The 19453-nt window shown below is 34.9% G+C and overlaps 3 protein-coding genes and 1 non-coding gene across 6 annotated transcripts; 1 reads left to right on the forward strand and 3 right to left on the reverse strand.

Moving 5' to 3' along the window:
- Positions 1-1325: 1325 nt before the first annotated feature.
- LOC116767699 (uncharacterized) lies at positions 1326-5140 on the reverse strand. Of its 2 annotated transcripts, none has more exons than XM_061527286.1 (3): positions 3320-5140; positions 3135-3244; positions 1326-3061 (listed from the first exon to the last, which is right to left on the reverse strand). In XM_061527286.1, exons 1-3 carry the CDS (start codon positions 5013-5015, stop codon positions 1511-1513), a joined length of 3357 nt encoding a protein of 1118 aa, XP_061383270.1. In that variant the 5' UTR covers positions 5016-5140; the 3' UTR covers positions 1326-1510. The 2 variants fall into 2 exon arrangements, with proteins under 2 accessions (XP_061383270.1, XP_032514043.2); XM_032658152.2 differs by having other exon boundaries at positions 3314-5140.
- A 1103-nt stretch (positions 5141-6243) lies between these two features.
- On the reverse strand, positions 6244-10819 carry LOC116767776 (uncharacterized). The gene is made up of 3 exons (XM_032658254.2): positions 8309-10819; positions 8091-8194; positions 6244-7897 (listed from the first exon to the last, which is right to left on the reverse strand). The coding sequence occupies exons 1-3, from the start codon at positions 10653-10655 to the stop codon at positions 6425-6427; spliced, it is 3924 nt and encodes a 1307-aa protein (XP_032514145.2). The 5' UTR covers positions 10656-10819; the 3' UTR covers positions 6244-6424.
- A 70-nt stretch (positions 10820-10889) lies between these two features.
- LOC116767476 (solute carrier family 25 member 35-like) lies at positions 10890-16904 on the forward strand. 2 transcript variants are annotated; one of them, XM_032657808.2, is made up of 5 exons: positions 10890-11072; positions 15198-15486; positions 15641-15891; positions 15962-16177; positions 16540-16904. In XM_032657808.2, exons 2-5 carry the CDS (start codon positions 15209-15211, stop codon positions 16731-16733), a joined length of 939 nt encoding a protein of 312 aa, XP_032513699.2. In that variant the 5' UTR covers positions 10890-11072; positions 15198-15208; the 3' UTR covers positions 16734-16904. The 2 variants fall into 2 exon arrangements, with proteins under 2 accessions (XP_032513699.2, XP_032513701.2); XM_032657810.2 differs by lacking the exons at positions 15198-15486; positions 15641-15891; positions 15962-16177; positions 16540-16904 and adding exons at positions 12728-12967; positions 13060-13386; positions 13700-13842; positions 14333-15103 and having other exon boundaries at positions 10914-11072.
- A 2349-nt stretch (positions 16905-19253) lies between these two features.
- LOC116767811 (U5 spliceosomal RNA) lies at positions 19254-19371 on the reverse strand. Its single transcript, XR_004353339.1, has one exon. It is a non-coding gene; the product is annotated as a U5 spliceosomal RNA (small nuclear RNA).
- Between the last annotated feature and the right edge of the window lie 82 nt (positions 19372-19453).

A 19453-nucleotide genomic window follows, 5' to 3' on the forward strand; every position in this document is an offset into this window, starting at 1 on the left:
GCTGTCATTATTTTTTAATTCATCTCCTCTCACAAATACATCTGTTTCATCAAACGACAATATACCCACGGATTCTTTTAAAGCCTTTAAACAAATGTCGTCACAATTTGCTGCTTCAAATGTTTCAGGCCAAACATTAGTCACAGCATTTTTAATGAGCCGTCTTTGAATTCGATCTTTCTTTTTCTTTCTAGCTTTATTAGTTTCAGATTCTACCTTGTAAACTAAGGGAGTGTTCGCGGTATTTGGCTCTTTTGAACTCTCTGTGGCCTGCAATTCAATACAATACACACCGTCTCTTTTACTTATTTTAAGCGTAGGCTTTTCCTCCGCTTGCTTTTTTGTTCGCTTGGTTGTCTTTACGTTCCTTTCTGTAGATTTCATTGATTTGGCTTTTTTAAGCATATGCAATAATCTTTTTGAAACAGCTCCAGGTCTCCAACCATCTATTACCTGAAACCATACGAGACAATTAATTACTTAGAAATTAAAATTGTAAAAAAGGATTAGTAAAAAAAAAAATCTTACTTTTTCATAGTATTCCCTGCTATAGATAAATTAATTTTATTTATTAGCAAAAAAATAATTTAAATATAACACAGTACCACTTTCATCCGTACCAAATATTTTTTAAGTCTAGCTTCCGAATCTAAAATTAAAAATATCTCTTAAATTAATTTATAGTATTCTTGAGTTCAGACTTTTTTGTGTATATATACAGATTACAGACTATAAATCCACAAAAGTAATTCATGGTATTAAAAAACAAAATTTTTTCATATTGAGAAATGAAGAAAATTTCAACAGAACCCAACTCATAATAGTGGAAATTCAGAGTAATTTATTGCAGTTGTTAAATTTAAATAACTTTGGTCACATCTTATGAGATCAGGTTTCAGTTTGCTTTTTACGTAGTAAATCTAAGTAAGTTTATACAAGGAATCTAATAACGGCCTGGTCTGACCTGCAGCTGGACTAGAGAAAATGAAAATCAATTACATTTTTTCTTCTTGAAAGAACAGAAAATGAGAAAAAAATCAATCAGCAATTTTATAGGAAATAAAGGCTTTCAGTAAGGGGTCCTAACTTTCATATATCAAAGATGTGATGACTGCTACATTTTGATTTCTTGGAATATGGGATTGTACTGTTTCTATCATCCCCAGACATACAACCAGACAACTAACTGCAGTTAGATTCTATTAATTTACATAAACATAATTTTAATCGAAGTTCAGTATTTACTCATTAGAAATTCCTGGTTAAATCCATATTTCAAGTAGTTAAGTTTATTATTAGAAACCTAGTACAAAAAATATTGTAAATTGTTTTTAAATTCACTTTAATTCCGCTTACATATATAATAGACGTTACAAAATTTAACTTATCACATTACCAAAGAGACTTGCACTTAAAACATTACCAAAAATATGGAGTATAAATACAGTAATTCTTATAGGAAACACGTTTACATGATTAAATACTCGTACGTCAAAACATTGAAATTCCGTCACGAAACCTGGGTAGCAATGTTTTTACTGGCAAGAGCAAGAAGTCTTTCACGTTGTTGTTGTTTCATCACTTCAGCATTGATAAATGAATGGAAGCAAGGAACATGGAACGAACTTAAGCTAATGCCTTGATTCGCAAGGGCGGCTAGTCGATCTTTTGGCCTTTTATTTTTGCGCTCTGTTAACCTGAAATAAGTTTTATTACCGAATGCGTCTACAGCGATTATTCCTTTGTCTGACGGAGAAGGGTGATGACATTTGATTTCATCACCATAACCACGTATCATGTCAAGACGCGATCTTCTTGTTTTTTTAGATTTCTTTGCATTAGGTATGTGATAAACACTAGATGGCTGCGGTATTTTAACATCTTCTCCTTTTGCTAACATATTTTGCAGAGTATTCAGAAGTAACTTTCTATCGCCCCCGTGGCCAACTATTCCTAATTTTGATAATTGTCTCGGAGAAACGGCCCCAAAACAACTCCAACTATTTTCAGATTTATACCCATCATTTTCTTGTTTATCCTCCCCAGGCTTTTCATTTTTAAGTGCAACAGGTTTCCGACGTTTTTTGACATTTGATACAATGTTCGTATTTGTATAGCTCCTCCATTTACCTTGAGAGTCAACATAACCATCAACACCTACGACTAACCATTTACCATTCATAGCTTGAAATTTACCAGTTTCTCCATCGACCTGTTCACCATTAGGTCCAATAAAAATATTTGGAGCCCATTTTCCATCCGGAGCTACGTAACCGTCAATGTTTATTTCCAACCATTTATGATCTGGACTCCAAAATCCGCCTAGATCACTACATTGTTGTTTCCCATCCGGACCTTTAAAGAACCTTGGTACCGGGTTTCCATAGTGATCTAAAAGTTTTACTCTATAGTCTAAGTATGTATATTGCGTTCCATTATCTACTTTGAATACTTTTTTCCCTTTGTATGTTGGATCAAAGGCTGCATTCGGTGGAGTGAATTCGATAATCCATTCATCAGAATCGGTATCAGATCCAATGGACGCACTTTCTTCTGAACATGAACAAGATACATCCATATTCGTTGTTTTAGTAGTAGGTAGAGCTGGATAACATGTACAGGGTGGATCTTCCGCATCAGGTAATATTCCTAAAGCTTGCTGATAAGTTTTTAAGCAGATTTCGTGACACATATCCCTGAAAGCACTTTGAATAAAATGACGTTGTGCTCTCTCAAGACGCCTTTGTGCCCGTTCCTTCTTCTTAAGCCTTTCACGATTTTCTTCTTCAGTTCTACCTATTGTATAAGTCACTACTGGTTTATCTTCGTAAGGATGTTGGTTCAATGCTCTCGGCTTATTGTACGATTTCATTGTTTCCATGGTGACGGTGTATTCGCCATCTTTTTTGTGAACAACAAGTAACGGTCTCTTTAATGGACGTTTTTTCTTGCCAGTATCTTTTCTTTTCTTTTTAGAAATCACCTCACCCGGATTTCGTGCTATTTTTAACAATCTAACAACATGCTTATTTGTGGCTCCTGGTTTCCACATTGGTCGGAACTAAGAAAAAAAAAAAATAAAAAAATTTAAAATAATATTTATTCATTTTTACATAAAACTTTTTTTTATTTACCTTCATTCCAGGAATATCTTCCGCGGTCCAGAGCCATCCCATTTTTTTCGGAACGTTGGCTAACGTTCCTGTACATGGCAAAGCGCATTTGCTATGTCCTATTTGCGGGGCTTTAAAAAAAACAAATTAAATAAGATGCATATTGGAATAATCTACGTTTAAAAGTCAAAAATACATACGTATACCTTTATAACCATAATGAAATTTAAATCGGTCATCTTTCTTTTTTTTCTTGCCCTTTCGAGAATCTTTTTCGGATTCAACATCTTTCTTGTCAATTCCTGTTTGTCTTCTATCTGAAGTGGCTCTTTGTGAAGAACCTGCTTTCAAACTTCTTTGATCGTCCCCTCTCTTTTTGCTTTCGCTTCCAGACGTACTATAAGTTTTTAATTTATTTTTGTCAATAAGTTTGTGAAATATTGGACACGGTATAGGCATCTCTTGGCCTATTTTTCGTGATAAATCTTCGCCAACAATTTCATAGCCTCCACAAACATTGCAATACGTAGTCTTTTTAGTAAAACCAAATGTACATTCACAAGTACAAAAGCAAGGATCTTCTCCAACTTTAATTTTCGCAGTGACACCCCCTAACACCTCTTCAATTTTTGATTTAGTTTCAATATTACCACAACAGGGGCTCTTATAGGTATTTAAATCTAATAGAATTCTTTCATCTGGTGAGGGGGGTAATTCTCTGTATTCTTTATGATCGCAATCAATTGCTTGGCATTTAGTTACAGTAACTAATTCACCAACTGCTTCAGGTAAATCTGTAGAACAAAGGCTTTGAGAACACCCACCAGTGTCCGTTTTATTTAGACAATCACTATCACATTTCTTGAATTTAAATTTTTTTTCTATGGTTCCCGATTGAGGAGATTGTGGAGAACCTTCTGAGGTTATTCTACTCGAGTCTGGATCATCTTTTTCAACTGTAAAATAGCCGACATAGTAGAATTTCCTGTCACGTACATACTTTGGATCGGCAAATATATACTGGAAAACATTTTGGTTTTTTTCGCAATAAATAGATGAAAACGACTTGCTTTTTTGAGGTAAGACTACTTTATTGCATATCAAAGGTTCACTTTTTGAACATTTAATTGAACAACAGTATTTTCCACTTATGGCCCTTAGCTCATCAATACCAAGTATATTCGTTATTCTTTCATTAGTAAGTTCGTTGTGATAATTTTTCTCTAAACTTGTGGTCCTTTTGATAACATTGTCCTTTGAACTATTATAATTGGCCCGGTTTCGAACATTGCTTAGTATTGAAACAGGTTTAGAATTAATCTGGGTATATAAGAATGTACTTTGCTTATCTTCAGACAGTGAAAGAAATCGGCTTGTTATTTTGTCACTGAGATACGTCAACTTAATATTGAAATTAATTGTTGCTATGCGTTTAGATGTTTCTTCATCGTACATATCATAAGAATCGTCCACAATCGGGGGTGCTAAGTCAGGTTTTTTTATTAACTTACTTAGGTAATTTAAAAAAACATTGCTCCAAGGTATGATAGTCGATGCCACTCTAGAATACGGTTCCACTCTATTGCACAAGAACAGCTCCAAAGGATATGCTAGCATTTTAGACATAAGTGTGGAGACTGTATTAATTATTATGATCGATTGTCCTGTGTGCATTTTTATTTTCGCAGGCGACTTTTTTGGAATAGATGTGGTCCTTACCTTGGATTTTTGTTTCCCTTTCAATTTCTTTCCTCCTTTCGCAATTTCTTCTTTAGGAGTATTAATTTTAAACCTAAGTATATTTTCGAAGTGCCCTATGAGGTAAAAATCATTGCAGTCCTTGTAAGTTTTGAAATCTTTAAGAAGTAACTCAAACAAAAACATTGAATCCGAAAGAGCCATTTTATTATTTTGTTAAGTATTTTCAATATAATAGGACGTTTATCATTTTAAAAATTATAAAATTTAAAAATTTTGATTCGGTAACTTGCAATTTACTAAATTGCCAAAACTATACTAGAGTGAACATATCGAATTATGAATAGTCACTTTTTATAACTTTGACAGTTGTGGCCAGAATTAAAAATTCTGTTTGCTGCTGGATTAATACTATATTTAGGCCATCAGAAAATACGAACGATTTGCATCATTATAAATATAGTCCAAAACATTTACATCATTCTTTACTGAATATTAAATACTCATATTATTAATTTGTGTTCATAAAAACAATCATCATATGGGCAGTAACAACAATATGTCTTGTTCACGTAATTTTCAATAATTGAAATATAAGTTTTTTATATTGAATTTTAAGTCATAAGAGAGGTCTTATCTTACGTGCCGGAATATATTGTTATTGATATGACAGGTCAGATGTTTATGAGATTATTATCTCGAATAGTAAGCTTTTGAAACATACATATTATTATGCTGACCAATAAAGATTCGTCAATATTTATAAATACGGTTTTTGTTTTATATATATATAAAGCTCTTAATTTCATCGTTACAAAACGTAGGGAATTTTCGTTTCTCATAAAATATACAGGATCAACAGAAAACCTAATGTTGTGTACATTAACAAACCCGACTAATGCTAGATCACTTGTAGTTCCAGGGTTTCATGCTACAATGCATATTCAACAATAGGTGAAGTATTTGTCTTCGTGGGAACACATTTAAATAAAATTGTCTTATCGACTTATCTCTGGTATTTCATTACTCCAATTTCACGTCATCTTCTCAGCACGTGAACGTTACAGTAAACTAATCGAAAAAAAATCAGTAACATATAGTTTTATTTGTTTCGTATTAATTACTGAACATAATCCAAGCATAATATGTAATAATCATTTAGTTGTGTACTACTTTCTACTCACAATCACACACTTTCATCTTTTAGGGTGTCGCACTAGACTCGTCAAACATAGGACCACTTAAAGGAAAATTTTTGTCGTTCATTTGCCTGCATTTTAAAAGAACTAGCATTCCAACAGATAACCACAGCAACAGTCCACGTAAGTACTTTCTTAATATCGTTTATGTTTACATTTTAAGTAACAAGTAGTGTATTATAAAACTCAAAATATCTAAGAGGGGTAAGTAGGGATAAGCATGAACACTTGAGGACAATCAACAATTTATAATTTTGAATCTTATCAAACATCAAATATTTTTTAAATTTTCTTACTTTAAATGATTTATAAGATTTCATACATCCAACCTAATGTACGCATTATATTGTACACGATATTGTGAGAGGTCTGCTCATTAGAAAAGCTATATATCGGTTATCATGAATGTTTAAGCTAATGACAATCTACGGAAGGAGTGGAAAACATTCGATTGTCGGATGTAATAACGCACATGTTTTGTGCCTTTTTAAATTTACTACACGGGGATAAACTTTTTGGTTGTGTATTGGATGCCCTGTTGGTTTTAACTGGACATTTTGACTCTGGAAAATCGTCATATATTTGTAGATCTTCCATGATTTCTTTATATCTAGCCATTTTTTTAGCTTCTAAAATACTTTTTTGCCAAAATACTGGAGATAGCTTGCTCCTTTCGTAATTCATAGCTACGCTCATAACTATTGGGCTCTTTGCTTTAGCTGATGAATAAGACACAGTTTTTTTAACTTTATCTTGATCACCTGTTGCCTTTGCTCCATTCTTTTCTTCTTTACCTTTTTTCGATTTATGACTCGGCTTATCTTTGCCGTCGCCTTTGTCTTTTGTTGTATTATTTGTTTTTGGAGAAACTTTACCTTTCTTAGAATCTATCGTGGACAAGGTTGATTTTGACTTTGGACTTCTGGTTCTATTTTTAGAATACCATGCCCATTTCCCTTCCTTATCAATATAACCATCAACACCTATCTTTAAATTTCGTCCTGAGCTGTCAGTGAAAATGCCTTCTTCTGCTGAATAATACATGCCATCGGGTCCGAGGAAGTTCATTGGGACCCATCTATTATCGGGACCAATGTAACCATCTTTATTAATTTCCATCCATATGTGGTCAGGACCCCAAAAGCCACCCAAGTCACTACATTCCTCTTTGCCATCAGGACCTCTAAAAAATCTAGGTACTGCATTTCCAGATTTATCAAGTAATTTTACTTTATAATCTAAATAATTATATTGACATTCATTTTCTGACAAAACTGGTGGATGTTTAGCTTTCACGTCCCATCGAGCTATCGGGGGCGTAAATTCGATGACCCATTCGTCATCATCAGTATCGCTACTTGAAACGGATCCTTCCTCAGAGCAAGAACATGAATCTATTGGGGGAGTGATTTGCCGAGTTGCTTCCGTGTGGCACGGACACTCAGGGTCGTTTGGATTGGGCAAAGGGAGAAGACCAATTGCCTGATTGTAAGCCTTTAAACAAATCTCTTGGCATTTGTCCCTAAAAGTGGATTGTAATAAGCGACTCTTCCTTCTTGTCTGCCTTCGTTCCCGCCTCTCACGTTTCTTTTGTATTTTTCGTTTCTCTTCGTCTGTTTTTCCTATAGAATATACTAAGGGAGGTTTTTCATCATAGGGATATTGGAAAACTAGTCGCTCCTTTGAATATTTTTTAAATACTTCCATTTGAACAGTATATTCACCGTTCTGCTTTTTTACTACTAGTGTTGGTTTCATTTCCAGCTTCTTTTTGCGTTGCATCATAGCACGTTTTTTCTTTGCTATTATATCTACTCCATCTCGTACTGCCCTGTAGCGTCTGACTAATATTTTATTAGCAGCTCCTGGTTTCCACTTGGGCCGAGGCTAATATAGAATAATAAAATAGTCATTACTTAACATGAAAACAAAATTAATAATACATATACCAAAATATTAGTTAATATAGTATTAGATAGATAATATTGTTAATTTGTATGAAGATTATGAAACTAATCAAGTCAAATAGTTATTTTTTAAGTGGTTATTTTTAATACAAAGCCTTAGTAATCAATTATACCTTCATTCCAGGAATATCCTCGGCTGTCCAATTCCAACCCATATTTTTTGGAACTGGTGGATATGGATATTTTGGTTCTGGTTTTTTTTCAACCAGCAATAAGGCTATTAATGAATAAATGGGTAAAAGTCAATACTGTTTATGAAGAAAATATTAATAAATATGTATATATAAGTAATAAATATGCAATGGTCACTAAAAATTACACTTAAACTTACATTGTGTGTCATAGATACTTGTGGTAAATTTTCCTAGCTTCTTTTTCTCAGATTTTGTTTTCTTAACTTTTTCTACAACAATAGTATCTTTTTTCTTAGATGGTCTATCAGAAAAACTTTTTATTGATCTTGATGATGTCAATCTTTTACTTTCAGGTGCACCCATTCTCGAACCACCAGTTCTTGAGCTCTTAATACTTGCAGTGTCCAATGGCTTACGTGACTCCTCTTCTTCAGGCCACGGGCTTTTTGTTTTTATATAATTTTTATCGTATAACTTATGGTACACTGGACATGGATGTGGTTTCGCGTAATCAGGTATTTCATTTGCATCATCACCTAGACATTCATATCCACCACAAACGGCACAGTACGTTGTATTTTTTGAAAACTTGAAAGTACATACACAATCACAAAAGCAAGGATCGTCTCCTTCAGTTAGCTTGTTTTTTCTGCTCATAAGACCATCCACAATAAAATCTTTGACTCTTTCGGCCACGTCACAACTTTTTACACAACAAGGATTATGTATGTCATCAAAATTAATAACGATACTACTGTCAGCTGGACTTGGAGACTTATCAGGTTTTGCAGGGCATACGGGGCTTTGACAAGTAGAGCCACTATCGTTTACGTCTTCAGCCTTCTCTCTTTTCGGAGTTAAAGTAGAACATGTAGTTTTAGAGCAAGTTATTCTCTCAGACGTTTTTGTACTGGGACATTCAGTAGAACAATATTTATATTTTGAAGATATATCAGACTTTTCGGTTCCACTGCGGGATGATGCTCTGGAAGGTTCCCTTTCGAAATCGTGTTCTACTGTAAAGTAATAAACATCGTAAATTGGCTCCCGTTCTTTTCTATTAAATGGACAAGCTTTTCCTTCACATTCACTTTTATCACTTTGACTATCTGAACAGTCCTTAGTACAGACTGTATCGCAAGATTCTTTTTTCTTAAGTGCTTCCTGCATCTGTTGTACGCAGGCACATTGTGTTGACAATCCTTCAAGTGTAGAGCCTCGACTGAACACTCCCTCGTGTAATAGAAATTGTTGAATTTTTTCAGCTACTTTACATTCTTTGCTTCCACATGGCCCGATTATATCATTCATATCTATCTCTTTATTATCTTCTTCAAGAAGGCTTTCTATATAAGCTCTCATATCTCTAGCTATTCTGCAGTCAGCTCTACCACACGGACCTCGTATATTAGCTATATCGAATGTGATACCTCTAGATCCTTCAGGTCTCTTACCGGCGTTAATACACATTGGACATGGCTCCGATTGCGCCTCTTTCTTAAATCTTTCTGCAAACGCACCTGTTGGCCATTTCGTTTCCTTACAGTAGCATAAACGATCTATGTCTGTCGCTTTAACTCTAGGTCTTATTGTTGGACGTGGAGTAAGCATCCGCATATTATCATTACAAGACACGATTATTTTTCTTACGTAGTCGATAATATAATCTACATCTGGACAAGTTTCAGGTGCCTTATATATTGATTCTGGAGGCTTATCTGCATTATGCATACAGCAATAGTCACCATCATTGAAGAATGTTAAATTAGCACCAGGAGCATTTTTAAAGTCAGCATAAACAATTTTATTAGATTTTGGTTTATCTTTCACAAAATTATTTTCTATTTTGTTGCTGTTTTCTTCAAAAATTTCATCAGTTGTTTTTAATGTGCAAATATATGAAGTAGTTTTTGAATTTATGCCTGTGTACAAAACTTTTTTTACGGTAGGATCTTCTGACAGTGTTCGAAATGCAGTGGTTATTTTGTCAGTTAAATATGTAAGTTTCACTTGGATTCCTAACTTCGCCATTAATTTTGCAGTACCCTCTTCAAAAATATTATATTCATCCTTTACGGTAACAGGTAAAGGTTCTTCACAATTGCAAATCTTTTCTAAATAAGTATAAAAAACCGGATCCCAAGGAATGCAGGTGGATCCAATACAAGTTAAGTTATCCTCTCTACTCCATAATGATAACTCCAATGGAAATTTTTTCATACCCTGGATAAGAAACTCAGCGCTACTTGAAAACAATACAGACTGGCCTGACTGTATAACTGGCTCAGGGGGCGGTTCTTCAATTTTCCCTTTTTTACCTTTTCCTTTAGGCTTAGGTGGTTTTTTTTTCTTTCCTTTTCCGGGTGGTTCAGGAGGAAGTGGCGGAGGCTCCGGAATCACAATGTGCATTTGTTTAGGATCCTTTAACTCCAAAGAAAATATGTCTCCGAAATCGCTTTTGATAATTAAATGCCTGCTTTCGACCATACTCTTAACACTTTCTACTACAACTTCAAAAAGAAACATACCATTTGTTACAGACATTTTTCTTTTTTTTGGTAAACTTTTCAACCCTATGAAAATGCAAATTTCATACTTTACATATTTCAATTTGAAAACTATGATTTATCTATCAATAATACAAAAAATTTCGATAAATTTTACTTTTGAACTGTCAATGCACTAATTTATACTTCACATGCCATTCGACCAGTGTCGTACTAGATTCCTTGTTAAATGTTTTACAATAATAAAGACGTGTTTCTAAACTTAGTTTATTGTCGGCTGATTTTGACACAGCCTGTCATTCTTTGTTATTTGACACTCTACAGTTATGTCATTGTAGATCATGATGGTAAAGCGAATTACGAAACATTTTACTAATTTACCGTGTATTCTTAAACATAGAGCGGTATAAGATGGCGCTAAAGAAGAGGTGACTTGAACTGACCCAAGTAGCAGGTAGGAAAGCTTTCGGTCAAAAATACTACGCAGATATAGAGCGAAATATTTTTTAATTTGAATTTTTTTTTATTCATGGTTTTTGAACTTCAACCTTGTTTGTATATTTTTATATCATATACTTCATTATATTAACTATAAACTAAAAAAAATACGTTTGCTATTTTTAGTTCCGCTAAATACATTAACCAGCATAAGAGCTTAAATGAGTGGAGAAAATGTAAAGACAACTAATGCCAATTTATTAATCTCAATGATGGAGTAAAAGATATTATTGCAATCCAAAAATTAAAATAATCATTTAAAAGTGAATAACAAATTTTCCTGCTCCAATAATATTATTTTAAAAAGTTTTATCAATACAAGGCATTATAATTGAAGTACATTTGTTTTCTGTTAGTACCTTTAACAGCAGTCATTAATTTTTTTTTTAATAAATAATATGGTCACTGTTTGTTACATTAGCTATCGACGGAGGGTTAAAGAAAATAAACTAAACAATTTTCGTTAAAATAAATCTTAAAATCGAAACTTAATGTACAACCTGCTGATGTAAACTTGTACAATATAAAGGTCACTTAAATTATAGTTGATACTAAATTTATTTAATTCATAACTTGATATTTAGAATTCCCGAGGAATGTACACTGTTGTTCGGTTTGATGGAATCCTATATAAGTTAATCTATTTAGATGGATTACACGGAGAAAAAAATATAAGGAAAACTGTAATCGCCGGTTATTTAACTGTCATTCTTAAAAAAAAAACATTATTAATTCATTCAATGGAATTTTACATCAGCTGTCTTATATGAGTACATGTTATGTAACTCTTATTCCTATCAACATAATCAAATGTTATTCTATCACGTCTCCTCTGCCCGTGATCACGGTTGCTGAAAAGTAACCGAAACGTCGGGAGTATGTAGTTTTTTACAAAAATAAATCACGCGTAGTTTATCCGAAAAATATTATTTTCTAATGTTATTCTAATTAACTAAGCAAGTGCGAGGCTCGAGTAAGTTCTTTTAAATCTGGTCAGGACCATATACTAAAGGAGGCACCGGGTAGGCTCCTTTAGTATACAAAACAAATTTAAGTAAAAGCTATGTGTTCAATTTCACTTTATTTGGACAAGAGTGTTCTATGCAGCACGTTTTATAGAGTTTAAATTCTCAAGTAAGGTGCTATACACAACAAACGTGGCTGTATTAAAATATCCTTTGTAACGTTTTGTTTTGGAGTCCGCAGTGAACGCTACGTTTTTTCTATAGTGAATCCCGCACTCACCTTTATGTCTTCCATATCTCATTCTTCTTTACCTCATCTTTATTCTCACCACAAAAATTTCCTCTCTAACATTAACATTATTGTGCATTCCATTGTGTTAACAATTTTTCTTTTTTTCTTTACAAATTGTAAAAAAGTAATGTATATAAATTTATTCAGTCTTGGCCCGTTTTACGTGTTTCTATTATCATTTAAGCGTTCGTCACTAAGTGTTAGCTTTTTAAAGATTTTGGCATGTGGCAGAAGATAAATGTTGTAACACTGTTTTGTTCGAAAATAACATTCGTGGTTTCTTGATCCCAAATTTATTTTTTCTGCGACTAACAAATGAAACGTAAAAACTGTAACGTAAAAACAACTCCATAGTATGGATTTCGTTGTTGGTGGTTTGGCGGGAGTCGGCGCGGGGTTCTTTAGCAATCCGTTTGACGTCGTTAAGACTCGGATGCAATTGCAAGGAGAGCTCGTAGCCAAGGGACAACATTCCGTCCATTATAGGAACATACCACATGCTATGTATACAATCGTTAAACATGATGGGATGTCTGCCCTTCAGAAGGGTTTGGTACCGGCATTGTGGTTCCAGTTAGTTGTCAATGGCACGAGGTAAGCGTTTGTTGGAATTTTAAATTCAAATACACTCTCTTTTTCTTTAATATTAATATTGGCGGTACAGTAAAATTTTCTTACATTTTAAGACTGGGTATATACCAACACGCTGATAACTACGGCCTCCTCCGTGACGATCAGAACAATACGCTGTTCCTGAACAGTCTGTTCTTTGGATCTGTGGCTGGGATGTCTGGTGGCCTGGTTGGGAGTCCCCTGCAATTAGTGAAGACGCAGCTCATGTCGTACTCGTCAAGAAAAATAGCAGTCGGAACGCAGCACGGCCATCCAGGGACGTGGAAAGCCTTGAGAGATATATACAAGAGGAACGGTTTCTTTGGTTTATGGAGGGGAGCTCACGGCATGATGATCAGAAACTCCATCGGATCCGCGTCCCAAATAGCGTCTTTTGCTGTGTGAGCGAACTTATCTACATTATTTTAATTATTGCATCATCAGAATCATTCCCATCATATACGTATTTTAACGTTTTTTTCTAAAGCTTTTGACGATGATTTAAATTAAACAAAGACCTCTTTGTATTAACATTGATACACTATTAACTATTGTTAAACAAATGCTTGATAAGATAAGGCAACTAGATTGTTCGTGTGTACATAGAAGCTTGCATAAGATATTCAACCAATATTCAAAGGTCATTACATAAAATACAGATAATAAAGATTTCCAGGTGTGAAAACATTTTTTTTTGTGACATTATTTTTCCAGGTGTAAGGAGTGGATGGACAACAACGACGTGTTCCAGCAGTCCAAGTACTTGTCGTCGTTCGTCGCGAGCAACATCGGCGCCGTCCTCAAAACCATCGTATTGACCCCCATGGACGTGATCATGACGCGCCTTTACAATCAAGGTCACTGTCATATTTGAGATCACTATTATAAACTACCTTTCGCACGTGACTCCGCCCGCGTGGACATAACAATATGTGTAGAACTAAAATGAACTTAAAATAATTTATATAACCACCTATCGGCGCCATCTGCCGTGTTTTACTTAACTTCATACAGTAAACTATATTTGCTTAGTCTAAGTTTACAAACACATGGCTTACTACATACGGAGCGTTAATAGGTTTTGATTAATAATCTTCACGCGTTATAACATTAACGTAGATCATTGAAAATATAAAATATGACTTACAAGTTTTTATATATGAGTTATTTTATCATTAAGTTTATTCGAGGGAATATCAAATGCACGGATGCATACGAACTCTCTCCTTTATAAACGAAAGGCAGACAATGTACCTGACGGTTCAGCCGGACTCGTCCGACCTCGGCTCGTATTAAAATATTAATTTTTATTATTAATATAATATATCTTAATATTACTAATTCCAGCCACCGACGCCTCCGGCCGCGGCGTGTACTATGACGGCATAGCGGACTGCGCGCGCAAGATAACGCGAACTGAGGGGCTTCTCGCCTTCTACAAGGGCATGGGCCCTTCATACTTGCGGCAGGCCCCACACACCGTGCTGCTGCTTGTGTTCTGGGATGTACTTAAAGATTTACAGAAGACCATGAACATTGATTAAATAAGTCCTCAATGTATTATTAGTTAGATCGTTAAAAGCTATGTGACTTTTATCTAGTTTGTTTTGTCTATCATTGATTATAGACGTGTGTGTGTGTGTGTATGTGTGTGTGACCGGAAGCGAGCGGATTTAAATTGTAATTAACACTAATGTGTATTAATTGAATTATAATGAGAATAATTTAAGGTTAAAAATGTTCTCAGTCGTTGTTAGCATCGCTAAGGAAATCTCGTATTACGGAAGGATATTTTTGAATTATTTATTACAATGAAGGTGCCTTAGTCGTTGTAAGGAAATGCAGTATTTTATTAGCTCGGGAATAAGCATTTGTAGAGATTAATCAGCCAAAGAGTTCTTTAATACCAGATACCATTGTTTTAATATAATCATATGTTACGTCATGTTATTTTTTTTTTATAATTTATTGTTTTTTTTTTAATAAAGACTCCACCATACAAAACCTCTTTATTTATTACAAGTTTATTATTTAATCTGTATTCGTCCAGTGTTGGATTCTGTTATTGTTATGTCAAATAGATAGCTCTGGATTATAGAAATAAACCGTTGCTACATACATCAGACTCTTATTTGTACACCAGATGCTATTTTACTATATTTCCCTTTTTTTTAAACTACCAGACATATTTATTTAAGAAACATCTCGGCAGGGCGTGTAGTGATGACGTCACACGCTAAAGATGGCGTCCTCCGTGACGTCACGGACATGGCGATGGGCGGCACGTCCGCTATGTTCGCTACATTGTTCACAAACCCCATAGAAGTAGTGAAAACAAGGTTGCAACTACAGGGCGAGCTCGTGTCTAGAGGGAGACAAGCCGTAGTCTACAAGAACGTACCCCACGGCCTATTCACTATAGCGAAGAACGAAGGTATCATCGCTCTGCAGAACGGACTACCCGCCATGCTCGGCTTTCAGTTCTTTTTGAACACCTTTAGGTAAATATTAAAATATAATTATATTGATTATATACAAAAACTGAATAGCTTGACAGTCAGAGTTCACACGCCTACTATTTTACTTTACGTCGGTAGTAATAATAATGTTTCTGTTGTTATTTTTATGTTTTCCGTAAAACGTGTTTCATTTAAGGCTGGGTGTGTATCGTATATGCGAGCGTCGCGGCCTGACGGGTTCCCGGGACGGTCGCACGTCGGTGGTCCGCGGGGCGTGCGCCGCGGGCGTCGGCGGAGCCCTAGGCTCTATAGCCGGCACACCGTTCTTTCTTGTGAAAACGCGCCTTCAAGCACAAGCCAGTAGAGCCATCGCCGTGGGCCATCAGCACAGACATACTGGGACATTCGACGCGCTGGCGCATATTTACAAACGGGAAGGCCTAAAAGGTGAATGGCGTTGACGCTGTTTGTGTGAAAGCAATTTTGTTTTATATAATAATGGAAGATTATCTGTAAGGTCTTTTCCGTGGTGTTGGGCCGCAGATACCCCGAGGGGCGGTGGGCAGCGGATCGCAGATGGTGAGCTTCGCCTTCGCTAAGGAGTGGCTCCGCAAGAAAGGGTTCTTCGAGTCCCCCCTCGCCCTATCCTTTATGGGGGCCAATTTAGGCGGCGTTGTGATGACAATCTGTCTCAACCCGTTCGATGTTGTGGCTACGCGTTTGTCCAATCAACGTAAGATTTAAATCGCCTTGTCATTAATATTCCTGCTTGAAGTGCATATAGTGTGGAAGGTCGAGAGCAACTTGAGATCGGTTCACACCGCAGCGAGTTGTCTTATTTTCTATCTATTAAAAGTTAAATGCTATTTTATATATTACATAGATTTCGTATTCTTTATGTCCCCGTTCACTTCTTGGCGTGTTCATGACCTCCGCTACCATCTCTATCCCGTTACGTAATGTCGCTATTTTTGGTTGCATGGAATACTATCCCATGTGTCAGAGCGCCTGATTATGACCTTGATATTTCTCTGTTATACTTTAAATGCTTTAACGGAACATAAATATTAAAGGTAACACTGACTTCTCTTCCAGCGCTAGACGCCAACAATCGTGGCGCCTTATACCGAGGTATGTCGGACTGTTTCGTTAAGATGTTCCGCGCGGAGGGAGTCACCTCCTTCTATAAGGGTGTGGGGGCGAACTACCTCCGCCTGGGACCTCACACGGTGCTGTTGCTCGTCTGCTGGGACCAACTTAAAATGTTCGAAGCATATCTTAGGAAATAGCCATTTTTTGAAATTTTATATTAGTCGATATTAAGTACAATTTTTATGGGTATTTTTTTTATTAATTCTTATTTTATGACATGTTTGAGGATAGAGATGTGATTCAACTTACCCGAACGGTAATGTAATCCTTGAATAATATCTTTATTTCCTAATACAGTTTTCGTTTTTTATTTTTCGATGTTTTTTTTTATGTGAATTTATATATTTTATATGACAATAAAGAATTATTGAAGTTAACTTTCTGTTAATTTATTTTCGCTATCATATAAATAGTAATCAATGCGTCGCCTCCCGAATATAAAAACCTTAGGAACTGCTCGTACGCACTGGCGAGCACACCGTAGATGCAAATAAGCACGCCATAGCCTACCCATATAACAACTAAACCTATTTTATTTAATTCTTACTTACATACTTTTAATCGTTCATTACGAAATGCAAATATTTACAGACATTTTAAAATGACATTTAATTCACGATTTGTTAAAAGCACTATCTATCAATGTAAAAACGAAACATCGGCCGCTGCTAACTGCTAGCGCCGCTATGCAGCCAGAGCGGCGGTAGGCACCACTACTCGGTGCTTATTTTCCATACAAAAATTCTCAAGGACGATCTACAAATCTCATGTTGTATAAGAAAATGTTTACATGTTGTATTCGAGAAGCACTGCATACTTTTTAACGTTTGAAATGTCGTAGAAAGTCCGTTAATTGTCAAATGAAACGGGACTCTCTGATTGGTTCGTAAAATGTTCATATATTTTATTATTATTGAACATTGTCATTTGTCTTTCTAAGAGCAAGTGGATAAGTTTTGATTAGCTAATTAGTAAACAGTGAATTAATTTATTAACGAATTATGGAAAATTATAGCTGTGAGCTATGTGCTGGTGATGTGTGATTGTCGAAATTAATTACGAGTAGTTTTCAATATTCCAATAATTGCAAAGGGAAGGTGTGTTGACCAGTTGAGATTGAACTAAAAGAAAGGTAATGTTATTCATTTTAATAAAAAGTATTATGATAGTTTTAATAAGTTAGCAGGTTGTGTACACACAAATAAGTTACTGTCTTCCTTGTTTGTTGTTTTAAAATAATAAGAATGTTTGAATGTACACTGGATATTCCGATTTAAATTACTTTTATAAAGCGGTGATGAACAAATCGTTATCGTTTTAAGGTACTTTCGTGGCTCAGAGGTAGTTGAGATATTCAAAAAATATATACATGTTCGTTCTGATTCGGATCAGAGAAGTCGGCTGCTGTAACATTATGCACGAATATTATAAATGTTTAAATGAAACTAATATTTTCGGATTACTTCGCGTATTTTATGATGTTTAAAAACTACATACTCCGGACGTTTTGATTACAGCAACCGTGATCACGAAAGACATCTCGTCTGCCCGTTAAAAATAATAAATTACGCGTAGTAATTTGAATATATTAGTTTCATTTAAATGAATACTTGCGAAAGATTTTATCATTATCAATATTTTAGAGGAGGAAATTATGAAAATTGGTATTTCTTTTTTTCAAACATATTCTGCTTACCCTACCCCAAATCTCTGTGCACGCCACTACTTGTACTTTATATTTACTAATTTTAAACGTGACAAAGTTCTCAGCTACTGTTTCAGATGTGTCGAGTTTAACTTATATCTTAACCAATATACATATTGGAAGAAATGTCACAATCTTTCATATATAAACACTTATAAAACTGTCACTTTCATATTATATTCTGTCCATATAGTCACGTGTCATGTTCGTCTTATAGAGGATTCTGTTCAAAGACGTCGATTTATTAATATGTGGAAAAAAGGTCACTCTAACCAGGAAAAGGTTTTATATCGTCTTTGTAATTTGTTAATTATTTAGAAATAGTGATTATAGTAATATCCTATAATATAAATATGAGATATGAATGTACCTGAGATCATGTTAGCATTGATGTCGCTAACAATATATGAACTATGAAGAATTATATATATCAGCGTTAATAATGGATGCAACGTGAAAATAATTTGAGGCTGTCATCAATTATTATAACAACTTATTGATATTAATCATTATTGTTAAAAATAAAACGAAATCAAAGACTGTTTAAAAGGAGAATAGAACTATGTTTGAATTCTGGTATAAATACGACGTCTGGACGCACGACGGCAGTGTTCAGGGAGTGTGGACCGTTGAAGAATGTGACTATAAAGAATCTTCTTGAAATACGAGAACATTCAGGATAATTAGTTTCAATTTAAAATATCATGGAACGCACTAAAAGAAGTGACATTAGTGACGTCAGCGAGGCCCGCGTCTCTTTCTCTTTAAACGAATTTGTATTAAATCCGTTATAATATATAAAGAAATGAAAATCGCGACTATTTTACTAAGAATATAAAAATTGGCACGCTTATTAAGTAAATAGTCATTTTCATGTTTTAAATGTTTAACAATATCCCCTCCTACAACATTGTGCAAGTATACCATTGTTAGTGAACATACAAAATTATATAACCTTACCGAAGTAAGGTTTTCAAAAATAGAGTTTAGACTCATTTGAGTGTTCCCCTCCACGGAAATCTTTAGTAAAAGGCGAAAGATTTATACGTTTTGAAGGGAAACCAGAGTGACGAGCATCGAGCGGCCGGCGGTAGTCATTCGACGGACGGAAATTTTATCACCGCGATGTAGAAAATTACCACATAAAGGTGA

The sequence above is a fragment of the Danaus plexippus genome, assembly GCF_018135715.1.
Source record: "Danaus plexippus chromosome 9 unlocalized genomic scaffold, MEX_DaPlex mxdp_24, whole genome shotgun sequence".
NCBI classification, from domain to species: domain Eukaryota; kingdom Metazoa; phylum Arthropoda; class Insecta; order Lepidoptera; family Nymphalidae; genus Danaus; species Danaus plexippus.

Excerpts from the sequence above, each read along its gene's own strand:
- LOC116767476 (XM_032657808.2), top strand. The coding sequence starts at position 15,209 with ATGACGTCACACGCTAAAGATGGCGTCCTCCGTGACGTCACGGACATG. Across the intron at positions 15,892-15,961 it reads CAAACGGGAAGGCCTAAAAG|GTCTTTTCCGTGGTGTTGGG; the intron begins GTGAATGGCGTT and ends ATTATCTGTAAG. Across the intron at positions 16,178-16,539 it reads TACGCGTTTGTCCAATCAAC|CGCTAGACGCCAACAATCGT; the intron begins GTAAGATTTAAA and ends CTTCTCTTCCAG.
- LOC116767776 (XM_032658254.2), bottom strand. The coding sequence starts at position 10,655 with ATGTCTGTAACAAATGGTATGTTTCTTTTTGAAGTTGTAGTAGAAAGT. Across the intron at positions 8,195-8,308 it reads AAGTATCTATGACACACAAT|CCTTATTGCTGGTTGAAAAA; the intron begins GTAAGTTTAAGT and ends ATTCATTAATAG. Across the intron at positions 7,898-8,090 it reads AGGATATTCCTGGAATGAAG|CCTCGGCCCAAGTGGAAACC; the intron begins GTATAATTGATT and ends ATTCTATATTAG.
- LOC116767699 (XM_032658152.2), bottom strand. The coding sequence starts at position 5,015 with ATGGCTCTTTCGGATTCAATGTTTTTGTTTGAGTTACTTCTTAAAGAT. Across the intron at positions 3,245-3,313 it reads TTATGGTTATAAAGGTATAC|CCCCGCAAATAGGACATAGC; the intron begins GTATGTATTTTT and ends TTTTTTTTAAAG. Across the intron at positions 3,062-3,134 it reads AAGATATTCCTGGAATGAAG|TTCCGACCAATGTGGAAACC; the intron begins GTAAATAAAAAA and ends TTTTTTTCTTAG.